The 25,384-nt window shown below is 38.6% G+C and overlaps 1 protein-coding gene across 1 annotated transcript; it reads left to right on the top strand.

Moving 5' to 3' along the window:
* The first annotated feature begins 13,273 nt into the window (after nucleotides 1-13,273).
* ETFALPHA (electron transfer flavoprotein alpha) lies at nucleotides 13,274-17,456 on the top strand. Its single transcript, XM_087679541.1, has 8 exons — nucleotides 13,274-13,661; nucleotides 15,095-15,277; nucleotides 15,706-15,917; nucleotides 16,047-16,213; nucleotides 16,311-16,469; nucleotides 16,556-16,608; nucleotides 16,690-16,830; nucleotides 16,961-17,456. Exons 1-8 carry the CDS (start codon nucleotides 13,572-13,574, stop codon nucleotides 17,039-17,041), a joined length of 1,086 nt encoding a protein of 361 aa, XP_087535667.1. The 5' UTR covers nucleotides 13,274-13,571; the 3' UTR covers nucleotides 17,042-17,456.
* The last annotated feature ends 7,928 nt before the right edge of the window (nucleotides 17,457-25,384 follow it).

Genomic DNA, 25,384 nt, shown 5'->3' with positions numbered 1-25,384 from the left:
ATCCCACAACCGCAAAAGTCGAAGACTGTAAAAACCAAACAAAAATTTATAAGCCTTGTATACCCGACTTTGAGCTATGCTCATCCTGCTAATTGGATTTTGAGAGTGTGAGGTCTTTTGGATTTTTACAAGATGACAGAACAAAATATGGATGATTTAATGGCTGAAGGCAATCTTCCTGAACCTACGACGGAACAAAAATTGGATTTAATTATGATGCAGCTTGATGAAGAACGAAGAGACCGACAAGCTTTGCAAGCTCAACTGGCCAATTTGCAACGGTCGAACATCAACAAAGATGGACCACAACCCGAAGATCTTATCTGACGTACCATCGATGCGACGCTCGAAGCTCAATCCATCCGCAAAGAAACAAAGATAAGTAAAAGAAATTTCAAATTCCGTACTTTCAATAGAACTCGAGGTGGAAAGACTGTCCTTGCATTCATCAGTCAGTTTGATGATTACTTTCATGAAGAGACATACGCTGAAAAAGACAAAATTAAATGTGTCACTAATCATTTAGTTGATCAAGCATCTCTTTGGTGGACCATGGTTCGTAAGAGTATTGATTGTCCCACTACCTGGGAGAGTTTCAAAAAGAAGTTTATGCAGAATTTCATTTCTCCTCAATTCCATGAAAAAGCCATAAAGCAATGGGATCTTCTACAGCAAAGAGATCGTGAGCCTACTTCCCAATACACTGAACGTTTTTGGAATGCCCTACTGCAACTCAGAATGCTTGAAGACGTACCTGAAGCAACTCACAAGCGCAAGTTTATGTCTGGATTACTTGGACATTACTACGCTGAAATCAATATGTTCAAGCCTACAACCCTTGAAGATGCAATTTCTTTGGCTCATGACACTGAAGACAAGATTCGAGGAAGAGACAAGCGTCCACAACAATTTCAAGCAAATGGTAACTATGATTCTAAGCAATTCAATTCAAATTTTAGAAAATTCAATCAAAGCCGCTTTCCTTCATCATCTTTCTGTAAGTCCTGGACAAAACCACCTGCTTTACCATCAAATACCAATCCAAACCCTAAGCCATCCTCACAGCCAAATCCTAATATTCCTAGACTTCCTACCATTGCCAACAATGTATCTAAAGCCAAACCTTTAGTCTGTTACAAATGCCATCAACCTGGACATCTAGCAGCCAATTGCCAATCGAAGAAGTCACCTGTCCATATCAATTATCTTGGAACAATGGAAGATGAAGAACGTGAGGAAATGCGTGAATTTACGGAAGATGAAGACGACATTGCTACTCCTTCGGATACTTTACCAGGTATGCCAACTCTACATTCTTTGTTGACAATGAAATGTTTAGTGCATGGAAAAGAAAAGATTATTTTGCATGATGATGGTAGTACACATGATTTTATTTCTGCAAAGTGAGTGAAAGAATTAAATTTACAAATTGTTTCTACACATTATCGCATTAAAGCAGCATTCTTAGGCACAAGATATAATGGAACACAAGAGGTGCATGACTTAGAAATTAAAATTGGTGAATACACTGAACGTAGAAAATTTCTAGTTGTACATTTACAGTCAAGTGATATTATCCTAGGTATGCCTTGGCGTCATCAGCATAATCCTGATATAGATTATTCCACGCATTCAATTAAAATTTATTTTCAAGGAAAACAAATTACATTGTATGGTATGCACGCATCTAATAATTTTCTACTGCTTACTCATACTCAAGCTAAACGTGCATTACGTAAAAGTAGTAAATCTTATTTAATTTGGGTGAATGAACTTCAAGATAAAGAAAAACATATGCACCTTAGGCATAAACAATTCCTTGCATAATTTAAAGATTGTTTTGCTGATGATTTACCACCTGGACTACCTCCTTCACGTCCTGAAGATCACAAAATAGATTTAATTCCTGGTACACAACCACCATGTAAAGCACCATATAAGCATAACCAGATTGAACAGAAAGAAATTCAAAATCAAGTACAAGAATTGTTAAACAGAGGATTAATTAGACCTAATAGTTCTCCATTTGGCGCACCTATTTTATTGGTAAAGAATAAGAATAATACTTATCGCATGTGCATAGATTATCGTGCCCTAAATAAGATTACAGTTAAGAATAGATATCCAATTCCTAGGGTAGATGATCTTATGGATAAACTACAAGGTTCTGCCATATTCAGTAAGATAGATCTTAAATCTGGTTATCATCAAGTGAGATTAGATAAGTCTGATATATTCAAAACTATATTTAGAACACAATTTGGACATATGAATTTCTAGTGATGCCTTTTGGATTGACTAATGCACTTGCTACATTTAGTCAAATGATGAATCACATATTCTTGAAATATCAGCATTGTGTTATAGTATTCTTTGATGATATCTTAGTATTCAATAAAAATGAGAAAGAGCATTATGAACATTTGTCTTTGGTTTTCAAGTTGTTGAAAGATAATCAATTGTATGCTAATCCAGAAAAGAGCGAATTCTTTCAAACGGAAATTGAATATCTAGATCATATTGTGTCATCAGAAGGTATTAAGGTTGACCCTAAGAAGATAGAAGCAATATTAAATTGGCCCATGCCCAAAAATGTGCATGAGTTACATTCTTTTCTAGGTCTTGCTAGTTTCTACAGGAAGTTTGTGTGAAATTTTTCATTACTTGCTTTGCCTTTGACTAAACTTTTAAAGAAAGGTATTGTTTATCATTGGACTGATAATCAACAAAAATCTTTTGATTTATTGAAACATGCATTAACCCATGCTCCTGTATTATAACTACCTGATTTCAATAGACCGTTCTTTTTAGTAGTTACTGATGCTAGCGGATCTGGAATAGGAGCTGTACTTATGCAAGATAATCATCCCATAGCCTATTCTAGCTGTAAACTGAAACCATCCGAACTTAAATATTCTACTTATGATAAAGATTTGCTAGATATAGTACAAGCTTTAAGACAATGGAAACATTACCTAATGGGTTCTGAGTTTATGATTAAGACTGACCAACAAAGCATTAGATATCTCCTTAGTCAACCCCAAATATCTGACCGACATATCAAATGGGTAGCTTTCATTCAGAGTTTTCATCCCCTTATCGAATATCAACCAAGAAAAGAAAATGTAGTAGCCGATGCTTTAAGTAGAAGACCGACCATTCATAATATCTCTGTCATATCATTTGATTCTCTTAACCCTATGAAAGATACTTATCATCAGGACATTACTTTTCAAGCTGATTGGAATAAATTAGTTGGAAATAACTAGATTCCTATTGATTCGCTGTCTTACAATGATGGATTCATGTTTTATGAAAAGAGATTATGTGTTACAGTTCCATTTAGATCTTTTGTTTTGAATGAGATTCATTGTCTCCCATATCAAGGTCATAGAGGTATCATATCTACTTTACGTACATTGACTGAAGATTTTTATTGGCTACATATGGACATTGATGTATCTAACTTTGTTTTTGAATGTTTAGTTTGTCAAAGAGTTAAGAGACATCATGGTAAACAGTATGGTTTACTAATGCCTTTATCTATTCCATCAAGACCATGGGAACAGATTTCTATGGATTTTATTACTAGTTTACCTAACACTAAAGCTAACCATGATATGATTTGGACTGTTGTAGACAGGTTTAGCAAACAAGCATATTTCATTCCATGCAAGAAAACTTTAACAGCATCTTAGGCAGCAAAATTGTTTTTGAAAACTGTTTTCACTAATCATGGTTTACCAAAAGTTATTATTTCTGATCGTGATTCTATATTTTGTAATAATTTTTGGATTACTTTGTTTGCTAACTTAGGAACAAAGATTGATTTCTCATTTGCATTTCATCCTGAAACTAATGGTCAAACAGAAGCTACTAACAGTATTATTCTAGATATTTTACGTGCTTACACTATTTCTAAACCACAGACATGGGATACACATCTACATTTACTTCAATTTGCATATAACAATACTCCACACACAGCTACAAAGAAAGCACCGTTTGAAGTTATTTATGGTTATAGATTGTCTACACCTATTGCATCATTATCAAATAAAATTCAGAGTGCTGATGATATTGCTGACATGCATGCTACTATTTTTCATGAAGTTAAAGATATGATTGCCAAAGCCCAACAATCATATACAAAGCAAGCAAATAAGAAAAGACAGGCCATGAATTTCAAAGTTGATGACTATGTTTGGTTAAGAATAGAGAAATGTAGATTACAAAGTGTAGATAAACACCCAGTTGTGAAATTAGCACCTAGATTCTATGGACCATTTAAGATCATTCACAAAATCAATGACAATGCATTTAAGTTAGAACTACCACCACATTGGAAAATTCACAACACCTTTCATATTACCTTATTACGACCCTTTAGAGGCCAATTACCTGTACACCCTGTTTATGAAAACCCACCTTTGCTAGATGAAGAGATTGAAATCCTTGAGCCTAAAGCTATCATAGATACTGACTTTATGACTACTAGAACTGGCCGTAGATACTCTAGATATTTGGTCACGTTTAAAAACCATCCTAAAGCTATCATAGATACTGACTTTATGACTACTAGAACTGGCCGTAGATACTCTAGATATTTGGTCACGTTTAAAAACCATCCAGTTGAAGAGGCCCAATGGATGCACGCTAGAGACTTAAATGCTTTCCCCACTCTGTTAGCTCCACATTAAGCTTATAGCAATTGAGGACAATTGCTATCCCACCCCGGGGGTATGATGCCAGGAGGCATATTTTACGGTGGATTCCGTGAGGTTTTACGGTGGATTCCGTAAACTTTTGTTTACCGGGGCTCATACACAAAGTGGATTCTTTGTGTAAGAAGTCGATGGGGACACCTATCCTTTTTGGGTGTTTCATTAATTTAGTGTGTACATGGGTGATTCCATAGCGAGTGATTCCGCAAAATACATATTAAATTAATAAACGTTTATGAGTTTAGAATGCACACTCGTGATAAATTAAGGTTAGGATTGATTTCTAACCAATTTATTTATTTATGTAGCTGAAGACTACTAGGTATTCACTTTTGTCGGTTTAATTGTATTATTTTACTAACGATTGTGAATGCTTCAGTTGATGTGTAGAGATAGCAGCAGTGGCGGAGGAAAGCATTGGAGGATACCGCGTATTCGAGTTTTCATCTATATTTTGATGGGCGCATACCTTAGGCATGGCGCCTATATTTTGTCGCCCCTATTTATTAAGGCGTTGGATATTTATTTATTATTTTTGTATGCGCATGGGCGCACGATTATGATATTTGTATTTGGACATTGTATTAGGTATGCCTGACTTCTTGGGCACCCGCCCATTAGCTTTATTTCTATTTAGCACTAAAGCAAACTCAAAAGCCAAAAGCGTGCTATTTTGTAATTTGGGCTATTATTTGAGCTTGAATGTGATTAATACATAAAATACATGCTTTGTGGAGTGCTCACACAAGGCATGGGGGGAGATTGCACCCAATTGGTCTCTTGTTCATGTCGTGCATGCTTTCTACCTTGAGTTTTGTGCAAAAAGTAGAGTTCTTTTGTTCTTGGGGACCTTCTGACGCTCACTACGTGCGCTTACGGCATCCGATCTGTGCATCAGAGTCACGACGACCTAAGACCAATGGCCTGTTCTCCTTGGGCCACTCTACGCTCAGTTCCCTCCTTTTTACACACCCGAGTATGAAAACCCTAAACGGAAAATGTGTTACAAGAAAAATATGATGACCAGGCTATAGGAGTCCTTGCCTAGTAGGAGGTCCTAGTCCAGTTGTCCTAAGTTAGGTAGGTAGTTCAGACCACCACTAGGATGAGCTCTTTGATAGGCTTTTTAGCAAGTCTATGTTAGAGTAGTTGGTTAGAGACTCGCTCTAGATTTCTATCAGATTATGCTTGGCCTATTCCTTGTGGATTTTCATGCCTTGATTTTGTTAGGAGGTAGGGTGAGAGTTGTTCTTTTGCTTTGTTGATCATATATTTTGTATCAACTTGATGCTCTTTATGATTATGCATGTGCAAATTTGTTCATGGGATTCGACAGGCTGAGTCACCCTATCTCGTAGCCACCAATGAGACTGGATTTTAGGAGCCGATTGTGAGCCATGATTGAAGCATTTGAGGCCATTTTTGGAGCAAGAAGTATTGCCTAGGAAGAGCTAAAGACCAAATTTTCATGAAAAATCAAATGGTGGTGGATGGTGGTGGTAGATGGCCGAGCTGGAGTTTTCCTAGATGCATTTCGACGTCAGGAATCCAATACGTCTCGGTACGTTGATCAGAGGTCGTATGACCCCCCATTTAATCCATGCAAGGTTTGGTGTTATAAAGCAACTACTGGATCCGAGAGCTAGAAAGTGCGCGATGACGGCCAAGTTTATAGATTTCGATGCTGCGAAGCCGCTTCTCTAGTTCTCGAATCCAAGTTCGTTTGCCCATCCATAATCAAAATATCCACTTGCAAGATAATGTGAACACAAAAGTATAAACCGGTTATTTTAATGTTTTAAACCTTAGGCTTAATAAAAGCCTTGAAATCAATGAAAAAACTGTCGAACAGACTCTTCAAAATTGCTTGACGCCTCTCCGATCCTCAACATTATAGAGAGAGAGACAGAGAGATATTTCTAATCAAAAGAGACTGAGGAAGGAAATGACTGTAATTTGGCTAATTTTTATGGAGTATTCAAAATTCTGATTTTCTAGTCTTTCTCTCTCTTCTCTCCTGTTAGTGGCTATTCATATGCATCAATTCAAGAGAGAAGGGGGAGGGTTGTGATGACGAATTCGGAGAAAATGATGATGCTGGAGTGATAGAGGACGTAGATCGGGCTGAGAGAGTGCATTAATGGCAAAGAAAAAGTGTCAACGACCTCCTGTTTACGAGATACAAGCCTCAAAATCACAGTTTCTATGCATAAGTGAGCGGTTCTTTTATTTTACGAAAAATGGTTGAAGAAAGTGTTTGATTTTGTTCGTTCTTGATTTCCCATGTTGCCTTCTCTCTAAAATATGAAAGAAAACCAGAAAATATGATGATATAATAATTTTCTACAAAACACGCAAAACTCGTAAGTTGCGATTTTGATAAAAATAATGGATTTTGGGATTTTTGTTGAGTGTTTCGTAGTCATATGGGATAAAAGTTGATATGAAAATGATACTAAGTGTCCTTGATTAGTGAGAACTCATAATTTTGAAATATCACATTTCTATGAAGAAATAAATGAATATAAATAGTGAAAAAATGGAAAATTTTAGTTTTTTGTGCTAGAAAATTAGGAAAAAATAAGGTTTATATCCATGAATGTATGGCATGGCTGTAGCATGAGGGATAAGCCTCAATTCACCTGTGTCTTCATGTTAAAGTATGTTTTTATTCCTTTTTATAAGAAAAACACACAAAAAAACGCTCTTTACACCTATCAACGATGCAAAACCTAAATGGTAGGAGGGAAGAGGGGATTTGATGCTAATTAGTTGCTAAGAATATATGTAATCTTGTTCTATTAGTTTGTGCATGACATATAGGACGTTTAGTTAAAAGGGGGGTTAAGCCACACGAGAAGACTCTGATCCTTAGCAATGAAGCATGGCGTGTAGACTGAAATCATATAAAGACATGTTTGTTGCACCACGCAATGTTGATTTATAAAATGTTTGGGCACAATGATCATCCACATTTACATTGAGCATGACATGGTAACTCCTAGATACATAGCAATTGATTGCCAATTACATGAACTACATCAAGTTGTGAGGAAACCTAAGTTGTAGGCTAGATGATCGAATCTTTGGAAAATTGTCAAGTGAGGAAATTTTATATCGTGGATAGTTCAAAATATATAAGAGTGGAGATTGCTTGTATGGTCTAAGAGTGGATATTGCTTGTATGGTTTTTATGTCAGAACAATGCATCGAGGGGCCAATCCTCACGATGTAGGAGAGCTGCAATGGGGCCACAACATTTAGTCGGAGGGGTTGCCTCCTATGTTTGTGTTACGGTGGTATATATATACCAAGATGTATGGGATCTCCCTCTTTGAGGAGTAAGAAAGGGCAATCTTTGGACTACGTTTCACTACAAACGTGATATCTATAGTGATTAGGGTAGTGTGCCCTTGGACGCTCTTGGCCATGAGGCCGTGTGGGGTTGTCTTGTTAGTGTTATAGAACCCCAGCTAGTGCCTATAGCCAGTGTCAGACCCATTTTAGATCCCGACAATGTCAGTGTGGAAGCATAGTATGTGCCCATGCAAGAATAGCGACCAATGTTGAGAATGATGATGCCTAAAAACCTATAGGGTGCCCAAAGCAAATAGAAAAAGACAATGCATAATGAATTTTAGAGAATAAAAAGAAAATAAGGCAGATCATAGTGTTTGGCATGCATGCTACAAAGCAAAGATTCTATGAGGGGGGAGATGTGATATAATTACCATTTTAGTAGTCACATCATTTCACTTGGCATCCCACTTGACATATTTACTTGAAATGTTTCTATCAATGCATTAGCAATAGACCACATGATAATGCGGATGGTGGGGGCCACTTCTACGTGCTAGATTATAGTTGGTGCATGCCTTTCATGATCCACCACCCTCTTTAAAGAGAGTCATTACTTGCTCCATTAGTCCTTATCTTGCCAAGACAAAGGTCTAATGAGTACAAATATGAATCTCTACTGATTTAGGGATAATCATGAGTCGCTCCATTAGTCCTTATCTTGCCAAGACAAAGGTCTAATGAGTACAAATATGAATCTCTACTGATTTAGGGATAATCATGAGAAGTTTCATTATGGAGAAGGTTGAACTTGAACTGCCAAATTAAAGTTGGTAGCTACCATTTGATGATGAACCTCGATAATCAAAGCATTCAAAAGGGAACATATGATTGTAATATTTTTGGCAGTACATATAGTTGTTGTGCGAGGTTTTTTAATGCTCAAATCTAATAAGGTCACCAACATAGAAGTGTACTTTGGCAATCATTGTCTTTTTGGAGATTGTAGTTGCTAAAGGGCCAATCTAGTATGTTGTACTATGAAAGACCACATTATAGCTATCACTAAACAACCATTTGTCTCACATTGGCGTCGCTATTTGAGCCATATTTCTATACTTAAGTTAAAGTTCTTTCATGCTTGTAGTATCTTTGCTTTTCAACTTTTCTAATCTTGGTGTGTGTAAGCATTCTATGCATGGCAAACAAATCAAAATATCATGTAAATAGAGTGTTGGTACTAGAAGATCCGAATATTTGAAATTGGTACATAGTGATATATGTGGGCCTATGGTTTCTTTGGGTGGAGTACCATACTTTGTTACTTTCCTTGATGATGCCATTAGGAAAGTATTGGCATTTTCTATTAATAAAAGTGTTGGCTCTAATGCATCTTTAAAATTCTTGGCCTATGCAAACAATCAATCAAGAAAGCAACTAAAATGCTTGAGGACTAATAATGGTGGAGAGTATACCTTTCATGCATTTCAAAACTTTTGCAATATTTGTGGCATCAAAAGGGACTTTGACTGGTCTAGAAAAACAAGCTAAAAAATGGGGGCTCGAAAGTTAAATAGAACCATCCAAGAAAGGGTTTGGAGTCTGTTATCAAATGCTTGTCTCACTTACGTTTTTGGGGATGAAGCTATTGAGATACATAGGGTAGTATTTTAAGAGGACACCCACCATATGAGCATCATGTATGACCTATTTCACATGATATAGGCATTGGATAGTTGAGATACATTGAGATGGGAGTACCACTTGTAGTGGGAAACCTCACATTAGGTAGAATATAAAATTGGGATAGCTAGAGGTTCAAGTTAAGCTAGTGTTGAGATGATCTAAAAGGTCTCTAGACTACTTGAGAGATACACATTATCTCTTGATTATAGTCATGATGACAGGATCGAGAGCCATCATTTATGCTGATGCGATGGCTAGGGATGGCAATCCTCACAATGGAAGAAGGCTATGTAGTCAGAAATGGACTCTTTCATCAAGGATGCTAATAGGAGATTGTGCCTACCATTGAGGTTGAATACATTGTAGCCACATTGAGGCATGCAAGAAGCCATATGGCTTATTCACTTAGTGGGAGATCTAGGCATTGCAAAAGAGGTGCCAACTTTACACTATGATAGTAAGAGTGCCACTTAGTCACATAATCTTGTCTTTCATGCAAAGATAAAGCACATTGAGATGAAGTATCACTTTAACACAAAGGTGCTTGAGGACAAGTGGATTGAGCTTGTTAAGATCTCACAAAGAGTATCTTTTCAGTAGTTTGCAGACTACAAAGTGCTAATGGACATTAGATAATATCTTCACTTGGCACATTGTCCTTTAAGTGGGAGGCTATTGGGAAAAAGACTAATGGCAAGGTTAGGTGGACACCCCTTGTACTAGTACACATTGTATAATCATGTATAAGTGAAGATAATGAAAAATAAGGGCAATTGAGTACTCGTAAAAAAATTATTGCATGCCACCTCTCTCTCTCTCTTTCCCCCTTACACTTTGAATGCCTTGACTCTGCATCTCACCATTGCTTCCCTCTAAATATCCATATTTCTCTTTCTCTAACATATGCAAGCATGCATGCATGTGTGCTTGTGTGCATACACAAAGGGACCTTCAAAGCTTGTAATTAAGACAGAGTGTTGAAATTAAGGACTTCTACATCTCCCACTTTAATGAATGTTATGTGAGCATATGAGAGGGTTTAAATATATTCATTTTTGTATTTGGGGGAGTATGGCACATATTAGAGGGTTCCATAGTGAGTTTCGCAATGAAAAACTCATTATTTTCCACATTCTTATGGTGGAAAATTTCTAAGGACCTATGCATTGGCAAAATTTTGGTCAAAATAGAAAACTTTTATCTATCATAATGGATTATTGTCTCACTATCTATGGATGACCTTTTTATGGACCAAATCTTCATGTCACTACTCTCAAAATAAAGGTTTATCTTACTTGTGAAGTTAGAGCTAAATTGCATGGAAAGAAATGATAGAAATACATGCATCCTTTTCAAATCCAAACATGCTTCATGGTATCCTTCCTTCTACTTAAATCCATTTAAAGCTCTTATAAGCAAAGGTTTTCCTAATTTGGAATCATTTAATGAGAACCATCTAAGTTTGGAATTTCATGCTTTGGTCATTAACTTTGGTTTTTGCCTTCAATGAGAGAGAGAGAGAGAGAGAGAGAGAGAGAGAGAGAGAGAGAGAGAGAGAGAGAGAGAGTCCACTTATGGTGTATAAAGTGCGCTATAAATATGAGGGGAGAGAAGGCTTGGACCTAATCGTCAAGTCTTGTAGTCACTTGAACACTAACATATGTGTTAGGTACACAATGGCTATTGATGTGCATATTTGTAGAGAGAATCAAGTGGTGTCAAATGGCAAGAGTATTTGCTCAAGTATGTGAGCACCATGTAGCACTCTACTCAATCTCCAAACAATTGAACTAAGATTTACAAAATCTATTGGCAAAATGTAGTGCCAACATAACTCTACAATAACATGTGAGTTGGAGACCACATCGAGTCTGTATTCTAGCCTCAGTCTTTGAGGACTACCTTCTTGCTTTGTGCCAATTAAAAAGTTGTGATTTGCAATCTAATGTCTTCAACTTAGTGAAACAAGCATTCATTATTTGTGTGAACCACATGTGTAGCCAACCATTTTCCTAGCAAACCACTTATAGATAATCTCTCGCATATCGTTGATAGGCATCATTACCTACTACTCACATGGAATATGATCAACTATGCAAACAAATACTTCATTGGTTTTGTCACTCCTCCAACATCACAAAGCAACAACAACCATTCAAACATATTAGTCAAGGTGCTACTACTAAGTTTTATCTAGAGGCTACTCATTTTCAACTACCTCTTTCCTTACCCACCTACTCCACTAGCCAATGACAAAAGCTATACTCTAAGCCACATGAGCTTAACTCCAAACTCATTGTCTATTGTCGAACAAGTAGAGGCATATGGAGCTCAACACACTAAGAACTATTGGGTTATTGGGGAGCTTATGAGCACAAGAAAGCTTTGGCTCAAGCCTTGCATGATGATTTAAGTTAAGGCTCAATGTCATGGAAGAAAATCGATTGTAATAAGCACTCTTGGGGTAATGGTCAACGACATGAGGGGGAGAGATAAGTAAGGAGCGGAATGCAATGCTTTTGCATGCATGTGATGCATAAGGGAGGGATGTCTAGGGCACTATATTGAGCATGGCAAGGTGAAAAGCTTGCCAACCTTGTTTAGGCATGAAGACTACGTTGTGATGTGGCAAAGGTGGCTAGGGTTTGAAGATCTTAAGGTATATATTATAGTTAATGGCCTTTAGGTGTGTGCACAAACATGGAAAGAAGCACGACTCTCTATATGCAAGGGTTGATGTAGTTTGCTTTAGGTAGGAGGAGTTCATCACGTTAATAAATGACATGGACAAAGAGTCCTATGATAGCATAACAAGCATGTCCAAAGAGTTGCTGACAAATGACTCCTAATGAGGCAAAGGTAGTACACATGAGGAGGATAGACCACATTTACACAAGGCTCCCAAGCTCATCCTTTCAACATGGCACAAACTCTTGTTATTGGTTAAATCAGTCTATTGGGTACAAGCACTTCTACCGAAGTTTCCCAAGACTACCCCATGTTATTCAAACTATCAATAAAGGCAACTACTCTAGGCCATTTAGCCAAAATTGTAAGACCTATCCTCACCCAAAGATACCATGCCATTCTCTTTTCCTTGGAATAAAAAGAGAAAGGTTCACATCTCCCTTACTACGGGAGTGAAGCTATTATTGCGATTCAAGGTACAAGCCATGCCTAGGTCAAAAGACTTGGGTAAGTCAATGAGGCACCAAAAAATGAAGGCATTGAAGCAAAACTTGACTTCCTTTAGCCTCTGGGCCCATTGACGAGTGCATATCTCGCAACACTGGAGAGTCGATGTAGTCCTAAAAATGGAGGGACTACACCAACTTCTTGAAGTGCAAACGACATGGCGATTGGGAGGAGCTAACTAGGCATCAATTTCTCTTTCCCTTAGAATTAGACAAGACTGCTCTCTCTCCTCACCTATAATCGAATATACTTGAGCTGGGCTCCCCTAGTATGACAATGTGACTTAGGCGGGGCGTGGCTCTAACATTGTTTGCATATCTACGGAAAGAAACAACTAGGCGCTTATATTTTTGTGATCCGCTAACGTATACGCGCATGACATAACATTGTATATAGGCGCATGAGAGAGAGGGAGGGAGAGAGATCACACAACAGTATGTTAATTTGTATACAGAGTTTACCATCAACGGACGATCGGGGTCGGCCTCGGTCTGAAAATTCTTTGACCATCATTGGAGTCGGCCTCAGTCTGATAGAAATTTCGTACCCAGCCAACCGACAAGTGTTGGGTCGATAAGCTTTATATATATGTGTGTGTTCCTGTCCTCATCTCACCCGAAACAGGCGCACTGCAGTCTGCCATAGCCTAACCAGAGGAAGGAAGCAAGGATGGGGAGGACTTCGATTTTTCGTTCTGGACTGAAGCGATTGCAGACGCTTGCATCACGCCCGTATTACAATCACTTTGCCAGATGCCATGTAAGGTTTCCCTTTGCTTTCTGGGTCTAAGCGATTGTTTTTAATCGTCCCTGTCTGGCCAGACATATCACAAGAAGTTTTAGACCAATTCCCACTATAATTCCCGTATTATGAATCATGACAACTTCATGTACTTCTGCGAGGGAGGGACTACATACCTAGCTAGCTGCAGTTGGGGGCAGGGGGTTGCGGGCCTATGGTAGGGGCCAGCAGCCCCCTGCCCCAAACAACACCACACCTAGCTAGGTATGGGGCGCTTCCTGAGCAGAAGCTCACGATGTTGAATACTATAGTGAAAATCAAGAGAAAAGAGTTCCTTTTCTCACATGGGAAAATGTCTGAAACTTCTTCTGCATGGTGATTGTTATTTTCGTTAGTGTTAAACTCTTAAGATTGCCTGTTGACCACATCAAGTCGCTATTGGCACCTATTTTACTTACATATATGACAAAACTAGTAAATGACATTGTGCACTTTAGCAGCAATGTCATCAAGGCTGGTCATAAGTTGGTCAATCATGGCTGCATTGGTGTCATAAGTCATCAGCAAATCAGGCTACGCTGGCTTGCCGAAGGTCTGCAATAATATTCAAGTGTCAAAAAAGCGAGGATGAGCTTTGCTTTATCCTTGTGTAGAAAATCAATTCTTTCCACAACCTTTGGCTATGGGGCAAGATGCTCAGTATGCTACTAGATTGTGTAAGTAGGCTTGTGCTGGACAGCCGTTAATGTGGGATGTGCTTTTGAGTTGCACCAGGGTTTGAAATCATTGCCATTATATGCTACCAGTGTGCAGTGTGTTTGCATCCTGATGATGGTGATTCTGCTGTTGGATGCATGTTCTGGACACAGAATCCTTTGTTGAGTAGGAAGTTTGTCTCATTTATGTGTATAGTTGCTACACAAGTCTGCAGCATTCGTAAAGTTTGAAGTTGGAACATGTAGATAATGCTTTCAAGTTGCAAGTGAGGTCGAGAAAAATTATCATATCTATGTGTAGAAACATCTCCTGTCAAGCAATCCAGCAACCAAGTTGATGACAGCAGCAGGCAGCCCTTACACATGGCAGTCAGAAAAGTCTCAGACATGTCCTGTCTCAGTGGTCAAAGAATAACTAGTCACTACACACAGCGAAGTTATTGTTATTATGCATCTAATTGAAGTGAAGGATTTTAACATGTATTCCTGGACCTGTGGAATTGCATTTTTGGAGCTAAAAACAATTTCAAAAATATTCAGTAACCTATACTTCTTTTCCTTCACCAGCCTGCTTGTTTTTGTTCACACACACACACACACACACAGACAGGCGCCTATTTGCATACCATGAATGATGATAGACTATGCATTGACTTTTTAACTGAATTTGGAACTTTGGATGGTACTGATTTTGTATGTTTCTTTACAAGTAACTAATGATGCATTCTTGTCCAGGCAAGTACATTAGTTGTTGCTGAACATGAAGGTGGTGCACTGAAGGGTGCTTCATTGAATGCAATAGTGGCAGCAGGCTTAATAAGTGCAGGCAACAAGGTTTCTTTGCTAATAGCAGGATCTGGACCAGCTGTAGAATCAGCCGCAAAGCATGCTTCTTCAGTTCATTCCTCAATTTCTGAGGTAATTTTTCACACACATGACAAATCATTCATACTGTTATTTACAGGGTCTGTTAAGTGCATCCTAAGCATCACGGATGCTTTATACTCCTTATTACTTGCTATGCATGGTGAAGATCTGTGCTTTGCTGAGCAACCCCCTTGAAAGGTCACGTATTCTTTCTTGCTTTTATTTGTATCCATTTCAAGCAGTGCATCAGTTCTAGAAAGTTGCTGGGTCTAGGACTTCTTTTGATAGCTAGAGCATTTGAGTTGTTCAGCTAAATGGGATAGTAATACCTGGAGTGGTAGGTATAGTAAAGAATTAAAGGACTGTACACTGCTATTATTCTTCCTGTCACTTCCTGAACATGATTGAACTGTCAGTACACTTTTAAGTGAGCATCTGTGTCTTCTTTTTGGAAGGTAAGGATGTTGCAATCATGACAGGTACTCATTGTGGAGTCTGACAAGTTAAAGCATCCATTAGCAGAACCATGGGCAGAGGTCATTCGTTTGGCACAGCAGAAAAACAAATTTTCACACATTGTAGCAGCCTCAACATCTTTTGGAAAGAATGTTCTTCCCAGGGTGGCAGCCTTGCTGAATGTATCACCGATATCAGATGTCACAAAGATTGTGGATGAACACACTTTTGTCAGGTAAACATGTTATTCATCCTTTAAAGAATTTGATGTGTGCAACAGTTTGAAGTTAGCATCTTGGATTCATTCTATTGGTCCACCAAATACATCTGACCTTAATATTGTTTCACTACATGGTTTGTTCAGGCCAATTTATGCTGGAAATGCACTCTGTACAGTACGCTATAAGGGAGTAGACCCTTGTCTATTAACAGTGCGACCAACAGCTTTTTCAGTTTCAATGGGCACTGACGCTAGTTCAGGACAAGCCGCAGCTCCTTTGAATTCTTTGGACATATCAAGCTTGAGCTCAGGTACTTTGCTTTTGCTTGAAGTTTGCACACATGTTTGTGGTAGTAAAATACTTGACCCTGTGAGTAGATGGACTAACTTAGGATTTGATGGTTTTAGATATTATCGGAAGCTCTACTTGGATAAGCCAAACATCCCAAGAAAGTGAGAGGCCAGATCTAGGTAGTGCCAAAGTGGTGGTATCGGGAGGGAGAGCTCTTAAAAGTGCAGAAAATTTCAAATTGATGGAGAAGCTTGCAGACAAACTGGGAGGAGCAGGTATTGTCTAACATTAATATCAAAATTCTAGTCATTATCACACGATCAGGACTCAGGAGACATTTCTGATGTGTTTTCATTTGCAGTTGGTGCCACAAGAGCTGCGGTAGATGCAGGTTATGTTCCCAATGATATGCAGGTGTGCACAATTTTGTTTGGCTTGTAGTTCATGGCTGTGGTAAATGTTTCTTGCTATAGTAACCAACTTGGCTTTGTCTAGGTTGGTCAAACTGGTAAAATTGTGGCTCCAGACCTTTACATTGCTGTTGGCATCTCTGGCGCTATTCAACATATTGCTGGCATGAAAGACTCCAAGGTTATTGTTGCCATCAATAAAGATGCTGATGCTCCTATTTTCCAGGTACCATCATAAACATTGTTTGTGTTTTGGTCTCCTATGTGTTATGTGAACAGTTGCATCAAAGGTTAGCAGTGCTTTTCTCTGTCTCTAATATGTACATTAACTTGACTAAACATCTATCCACATGCAGATTGCTGATTATGGCATGGCAGGGGATTTGTTTGAAATCATCCCAGAGCTGATTGAAAAAATCCCTGGCAAAGCACAATGATCTGTTACGCTCAACCAAATTGTTTGAACAATTGATCATTGCACCTTTCGTTTGTTTCCAAAAAAATTTATTCAGTGTTGCCTCTGAAAGCCTGGCAATGCAATTGTACATTCATTTGAGGTGGATCTCAAGCTTGTAATCGGTGTTGTACATAGTGTTATCATAACATTATCATTAACTTCTCATTGTAACATGTTCTGAGGATCGTTCCCTTTCATAAACAGTGAGAATGGAATTGTTCCAGATCTGGTGGGTGGTCTTTTTTCTAACAGCTAATGGCTTACCCATTTGCAAACGACTATGCAATGAATGGAAAAGTAATGGAAACAGTTTTAGCCTACTTATTCCAAATCTGGTTACACTCCAGATTATTCCTGTTTGGTTACATTTTCGGTTGCGAGTTATAAAGTGTCAAAGAGGGAATTGCAATTAGAAATAATACCTAGCTCAACCAAAGAGCCTTCTTGTGATGAAATTTTGATACAGCTGTACTAGGGTATTCATTTGATTTTGTAGTCTTAGTAGTACAGGGTATTCACTTGATTTTGTAGTCTTAACAATCAGTCTTCATGTTGATTGTCACAACCTATGACGCTGCATAACAAATTAATGAAAGGCTTATAATTATCATGAGCAATAACTACTCTTTGACCATGACACAAGAACATTCGGCTTGTAAGCTATCCTATCTATGCCTGGTTTTCCCCTAATATTTGCAAGAGAGGCACCCCCTTTGTAGATGTCATGGACTGTTAAACCATATTAAAAAAAGAGAGCACAAACTCTAAATAGTGAATGGCTTACATGTCTTCAGCTTGATTATTAAAACCTTATGGCTCTCTACACAATTTATCATGAAGGCATTGAAAAGCCAATGTATGAAAAATTCTAAACCCTCAAAATAGGGATAAAAAGTAAAATATGGATCTATTGATGGGACTATATGCAAGTCTTGACTATGTGTTGCTCGCCCTAGAGATGTTTATCAATGGTCCCTTTGTGCTGTAAGTAGATGTGATGCAGCAAATTTGCGCTTGAAAAAACGGGAGCAGATCTGGACACTATTAATCGTCCACTTGCTTGAGCAATCATATGGGGCATTTGAGGCATACATCAGAGCCTCCAGTGAAGAAGCATTAGCTTGCAAGTGACCAACAACTCATTGACCGGCAGAGCAGGGCAGAAAATGTGACCTGTAGATGTTGCGCCTGCTGTTCCTACAGCTATACCTGGACAGATCTGAAGGCAGCCTTGATGTATAATGTATGTGCATCCAACCAATGTGACATATTACTTGCTAAATGGTTGAGCATTGGCATGAGGCCATGGAGCATTATGTATGCTGTAGCAAACTGATGTAAAGCAGTTTGAATGTGACCAGCAGACCTGTGTAATGCAGGCTGAATACACTTGTGTAAAGTAACTCATAGGCCACACTGAAGTCTCAGTAGACAGTGATCATTGAAGAGCTTATACTTGGTGGATGCTTGACAAAGCCTATGTGTCCTCTCATGTTTTTGATCTTGGATTGGGAGTGTCAAATGCTCAGTGTTTGAAGATAATGACAGGTTGAAATCTGTCCTGGAATTTCCAGCACTAATACAGGGCACCATTTGATCCACCAATGCTTTGGAATGATGGATATGACTATCAATAATGCTTGATAAATGTCTGTGCAATACTCATGTACACTTGGGCATGATTAAAAGGGATTAAAAATTCAGTTTTGGAATGCATTTACAGATCTGAAAATTATAGGTTGAAATCTGTAATTTGAATGTATGATAGTTATCACTCGAAGGTGGAAACATACTGACATCCATTTGGTACTTGTAGGCTTGAGTCATGCCATTGATGCTGTAGGTATTTTTGTGGGATATTGTGAGTATTAAATGCTCAAATTTGGATTGATTTACTGCTGGTTATAGCACGGTATTAACTATTTTTATTAGCTGGAAGAATATTTACTTTTGTACATGCACTACAATGTGTCTAGATGGACATATATGGATACTTGTATGTAGTGGAAATTTTATGAGATGCTGTGGGCTATATTGAGGCATAAATATTCTTGCCTTGGCTGAGAAAAGACTTCCAATTACACACAAGTTGCTGTTCATAGACTGCTTGTCTATTCACTGCCACGAGTTAGTGTGTTTACATACAGAGTATGTAGTAAATGCAGTCCATACAAATAGGTTGTTATACCTAGATGTATTGCCACTTGACTTGGTATATGGTTGACATGTTTATGGACTAAAATACACTGATTTAAACAGAGGTTTGCTGCTAAAAATTGTCATTGAATTAGAAGGCTAAAATTGATCAATTAAGAAACCTTGGTTTACAGGAAGTCAGGTAGTGTTTACAACATGGCAAATGCAGACAAAACAAATAACATAACCTAGATAGTGGGTGAGAAACTTGACAGTAACAACTATGCCATCTGGAAGTTTCGCATGGAGAACTTTATGATAGGAAAATGATATTGGGATTTGGTAACAGGAGCAGAGGTTGAACCTAATTTTCCCTACTGATAGGAATCCCACTCTAGATCATATGAGAGCTCATAGAGCTTGGACGGAAAGAGCACATAGGGTTCTACATTAGCTGTCATTATGTATTTCTGATGCTATGGTAATGCAAATTATGAACTGCAGCTCTTCAAAGGATACATGGAATACCTTGATCAAGTATTATGGCACTACCATAAGTGCCAGGAAGATACAACTGAAGCAGAAATTCAATAATATGGAGAGAAAGGGTAGGTCTATTCAGGACTATGTCACTGAAATCAAGACCATTGCGGACCAGTTGGCGTCCATTGGCATACAGGTGGAGGATAAAGATATGGTTGCAGTTGCATTAAATGGCTTGGGGCCTGAGTATAAATCTTTTGATACTTCCATATCTGTGTGGGTTGAAATGCCATATTTTAATGAGCTTGTGGCATTGCTCATTCATGAGGAAGTTAAATTGGTATTGGCTATTGGTTCTAGTAGCTCTAAGAGTAAGGATCTTGTTTTTTTACTCGAATCAATGCGGCCATGGCAGTCGTGGTAGGGGATTTGCTTGTGGCAGAGGAGCACCACAAACTGTCTCATGGTAATAATACCCAATAGAGTTCAAATGCATGAGGAGGTGGCAATTTTAGAGCCAAGGGGAGATCTAGCCCTAGGGGCAGAGGCTCCTGGCAGCCACAATGTGTCTGTGATAATCCTTACAAGGATAAGGATTGTCATTACTGTGGCAAGTACGGACATATTGCCAAGGATTGCTAGAAGAAGTAGGGCAATCAGAAGGGCAAGCAACATGGACATTATGCATCATCTAGCCGTATAGAGGACAATTTCATAGATCGGTTGTTTGCCATGACTTACATGCAGAACAGGGTTGCTAAGAAGTCGAATGCAGATGATGTTTGGTATATTGATTCAGGAGCATCGAATCATATGACACCTCATGGTGACCAGTTCATAGATATGGTGCTTGACAAGAATGGCTATGTATATATAGGCGACGATATACAGCATAGCATTGAGAATAAAGGCATAGTACCTTTGGTGATTCATGATGGCAAGAAGAAGAACTTGCATGATGTGTTGCATGTCCAATCCGTTACGAAGAATTTGCTATTTGTGGGTCAGATGATTAAGTAGAATTTGCAGGTCCGTTTTAATAAGCATGGTTACTTCATTGAAGAGTTTGGTAATGGCTACAAATTGATTGCTCATGGTCATAGACATAGCAGAATGTTCACATTAGATGCCACTTTACCATAGCTGAAATAAGCAATGTTTGCTCATGGTTCAAGCACATCCAAAGACCTAGAAATATGTCATAAGAGTGGGGTGTGTAAATATTTAATAATAGCGGGGCTGCAATTGATGCAGAAGAGACAGCTTGTTACTGGCTTACCAAAGTTTACTTACACTGATCTTGGTTATGTATGTGATGCTTGTCAATTTGGTAAATAGTCACGATTGCCTTTTGTCAAGATATACGAAATAACACGAGACCTTTGCAATTGGTACATTCTGATGTGTGGGGGCCAGCCCATAATGCATCTATGGGAGGCTCTAAATACTATGTGACCTTCATAGATGGCTTTAGCCGCTATACTCGAGTTTATATACTAAAGGCAAAGGATGAGGTGTTTGTTGTTTTTAAGCAGTTCAAGAAGCAGGTTGAGAAAGAATTTGATTGCTACATCTCTTGTTTGAGATTCGACAGCGGTGGGGAGTATGTATCACATGAGTTTTGACAAAATTTTGGCTTAAAATGGTATTCGTAGGTAGCTTACATGCAACTACACTCCACAACAAAATGGGCTAGCTGAATGGAAGAATAGGGTATTGATGGAAGTTGCTCGTGCTATGATGAATGAGAAGAATATGCCACTTTACTATTGGATTGAGGCTCTTATGACAACCATGTACATTTTGAACAAGACTCCCATTGTATGCATTCATGATGTGATACCCTTTCAGAAGTTGTATGTCTACAAACCTGATGTTAGTCACATGAAAGTATTTGGTTGTATTGCTTATGTGCATATTCTTGATGAAAAGAGAAGGAAGTTGGATCCGAAAGCACATAAGTGTGCCTTTATTGATTATGTGCAAGAAAAGAAGGCATATAAATGTTTTGATCCCTCTACTCGAGAGACACTTGTGAGCAAGGATGTTATATTTGATGAGATGGCTACTTGGTATGCATCACCTACAACAGTACCGTTTGACATGCCTTTTGCACATGCTTCTACAGTTGGTTCGCAGCAGAGTACTGCATTGACAGGTCCTAGTGTTACGAATGTATCATCCCCTGTATCTCCATGGACATAGAGATTGCAGAGTTTTGACTCATTTTCCACTGTCACCACAATATCACTGAGGGGGAGATATGACATGATGGACATTAAAGGGAAATAGAAAGTTTATGATGATACACTTGGCATGATGACTTCAGGCTATGACTCGATTGATAGTCTTGATAGTGAACTTCGTATTTCTACTATGTATAATGCCTGGTACTAGGCAGACCATGTACATTCCACCTTATGAGAGAGGGGAACCTAGTAGTGCACCACAACTCAGACACTCACAGAGGGTTAGGTATCCTGTGGATAGATTGACTTACAATGGTTACTCTGCGGAGCATTATGCTTGTATGACGAAGGTTAAAGAACCTGCCACTTATGCTAAAGTAGTGATGGATAAGAATTGGTGCACAACCATGGATGAGGAAATAGATGCATTGGCTGAAAATAGTACTTGGGATATTGTTCCACTACCAGATGGGAAAAAGACCATTGGCTGCAAATGGATTTTTAAGATCAAGTGCAAGTTGGATGGTAGTGTGGAGAGGTACAAAGCAAAGATGGTCGCTAAGGGATATGCTCAGCAGTATGGACTAAACTACGATGAAACTTTCAGCCCTATTGCCAAGATGGCAACCATACGAACAATGATTGCATTGGCTACTGCAAAAGGTTGGAAATTGCAACGAATGGATGTTAAGAATGCTTTTCTCAATGGTGACTTGGAAGAGGATGTTTACATGAATCAGTCTGAAGGATATGCACACCCTAAGTTTCCGCACTATGTCTGTAAGCTAAAGAAAGCTTTGTATGGGCTGAAACATGCTCCTAGAGCATGGCATGCAAGGATCAATAGTTACTTGCAGAGTTTGAGTTTCATGGTTGGTAGGGCTGATCATAGTCTATTCACAAAAAAGACAGACAGAGGATTGGTAGGGCTGGTTATTTATGTGGATGATATGATAATCACAGGTGATGATGACTTTGGAATATAGAATGTCACGAGTATGCTGAAATCTGAATTTGATATGAATGATTTAGGAGAGCTGAAATTCTTCTTGGGTATTGAGGCAATAAAGGTAGATAATGGTTTATGGTTGATGCAAAAACACTATGCCATGGAAATGCTGAAAAAATATGGCATGGCTGCATGTAAACTGGTTGATATACCTCTGGATTAGAATGTTAAGTTAGACATAAACATTGGAGCTAAAATTGATGATATCACTATGTACAGGCAGATGGTTGGAAGCTTGCTCTACTTGACCATCACAAGACCTAATTTGAGTTATGTTGTTGGGCTCATAAGTCAACTCATGTAGAAGCCCAAAAAGCCACACTTGGATGCTATTAGATGGATTATGCAGTATGTGAAGTACAATGTAGATTATGGGCTATTCTATGAGAAGGATAAGGCCCTGAAACTCATTGGTTACATTGATGCGGATTGGACAAGATGCTCATATGAATGTAGGTCTCTGAGTGGTTATGCCTTCAGCTTTGGAAGTGGGATGATTAGCTAGAGTAGTAAGAAACAACCAATTGTTGCATTGTCTAGTACCAAGGCAAAGTACAGAGGTGTTGCTTTGGCAGCCTGTGAAATTGCATGGTTGCTTAAGTTGATGGTGGCTGATTTGGATATGCAGGTTGATGCTCTAGTGACTTTATTTTGTGACAATATTAGTAGTGCACTTCTGGCACAAACCCAGTTTATCATGCCAAAACGAAGCATATTGAGGTACACTACCATTTCATCCGTGAGATGGTTCTTGCAGGCATAGTGGATCTTATGCATGTGAAGACAGATGAGCATGTAGCAGATATCTTTGCCAAGTCTTTAGGTAAAGATAAGTTTAGTCGATTCCGACAGCTACTTGGTGTACATGTGTTATCTTGAGCTTGAGGGGGAGTGTTAAGACTTGATATATGTCTATGTGTGTGACCAATAGTCTAACTGTATGTCCAGGTGTACACATCAAGTGTGGGACATTAAATAAGTCGGTGGTCTCTAACTTAACCATAGTTAGTACATTGACTAGATGACCTAGTTATAATTATTCAACCTCTACTAGTTACGAGTGAGAATAATGAAAGGAAAGGGATAAGCTGATTGCTCACTCTCTGTTGCTCCAATCCTACTTAGTCATCTAACATAAAAATGGCAAATAGTGCCTTATCCTAATTGCAAGCAATGAGACAAAAAATGGAAACAAAAGTTTGAAAATGTAGAACATTGATCAACAAGAGAGAGTTCACATTGTCAACACCACTATTGAGGAAGAGAGGATGAGATAGGTGAGATACCTCAAAGTAAGACTCAACATCATTACCCAACAAAGGGTTCTTCACTCAAAAGGAATGGCAAGGCTTTATGTGTGCACCTTGCATACAATGAGGATGATCCACTCCGTTTCACCAAAGTTGGTAGTAGAGGAGGGAAAGATGCACAAAAGTGCATGCTCATACCAAGTTTTTGAGATAACATGGAGAGAATGGCCTTCATGAGAAAGAAGGCTATACTACGAGGACTCCCAAGAGATCCTATCTACATAGATAATAACCTCACTATAATGCAAGTAGAGCATTGATGCACTAATATGTCTAGAATAATCAAAGCTAGGAAAGAAGGCAAGAAGATAGTGTATAGGGACAATTGAGTGATCACCATTGATGACAAGGTGGCCAACTAGGGAATAATGGTCGATGATATTGATACTTTAGAGATATGAATGCTAGTGTGGAACTACAATGGTTCACTCTAGACACATTCACATATGATGGAGGATGTTAAAGAAGAACCAATATTTAATCACAATTATCAAGACACACTGAAGCCCTAAGAGGGGGCTAGATAGTGTAGGAATATGTTTGGGAGTCCACCTATAGAGGTAGCATGAGACATCATGGTATCACAAGTGGGTCAAGAGGAATGGCAGTATTGATTGCACAAGAGCTATAGGACAAGATATGCATCATGGCATGTAATCCTAGCACTCGTACATGTGAATGAGGGCAGAGATCTCACAATATTGAATGCTATACATCACCCTATATCGCCTCTCTCCAAGAGGATCAACATATATTTTTGGGGAGATACAAGAACAAGAAGGAGAGGGAAATGGAGGAGCAAATGGGGAGTCACCATTCACATATGTAGTGGAAGAGATTCTTTTGATGAGATTTTTAAAGGGAGAAGCTTGAGTGAGACCACAAGCAAGCGAAAGCAATGGAGGAGTGAGCTATGGTAGATGTATTAAGAGAGAAAGAGAGAGACTCAAGATGTGGGAACTCCAATAGTCACAATGTGTGATGGGTCTTCCCTTATTCAAATGTCACTAAAAGAATAAAGAATGAAGTGATAATATGGGTGCCGCAACCTACAGTGTACAAGTGTGTGGATATTGTCAGTGTTGTAATACATGGGTGGAGTAGGCACATGCACCTTTACTCCAGAAATATTCCACTTAAAGGCCAATGTGTCCCTAGTGATGAGGAGAGAACAAGAAAAAAGTGGCAAAGTACAA

This window comes from Lygodium microphyllum, chromosome 6 (assembly GCF_053477565.2).
Source record: "Lygodium microphyllum isolate KBCC chromosome 6, Lygodium_microphyllum_v1.1.10, whole genome shotgun sequence".
In the NCBI taxonomy this organism is placed as follows: domain Eukaryota; kingdom Viridiplantae; phylum Streptophyta; class Polypodiopsida; order Schizaeales; family Lygodiaceae; genus Lygodium; species Lygodium microphyllum.
Note: the sequence above shows the minus strand (reverse complement) of the source record. Positions and strands in the feature narration are given on the sequence as shown.

Coding starts and splice junctions, on each gene's coding strand:
- ETFALPHA (XM_087679541.1), top strand. CDS start 13,572: ATGGGGAGGACTTCGATTTTTCGTTCTGGACTGAAGCGATTGCAGACG. Junction 13,662..15,094: donor ATCACTTTGCCAGATGCCAT/GTAAGGTTTCCC, acceptor ATTCTTGTCCAG/GCAAGTACATTAGTTGTTGC. Junction 16,470..16,555: donor AGACAAACTGGGAGGAGCAG/GTATTGTCTAAC, acceptor TTTCATTTGCAG/TTGGTGCCACAAGAGCTGCG.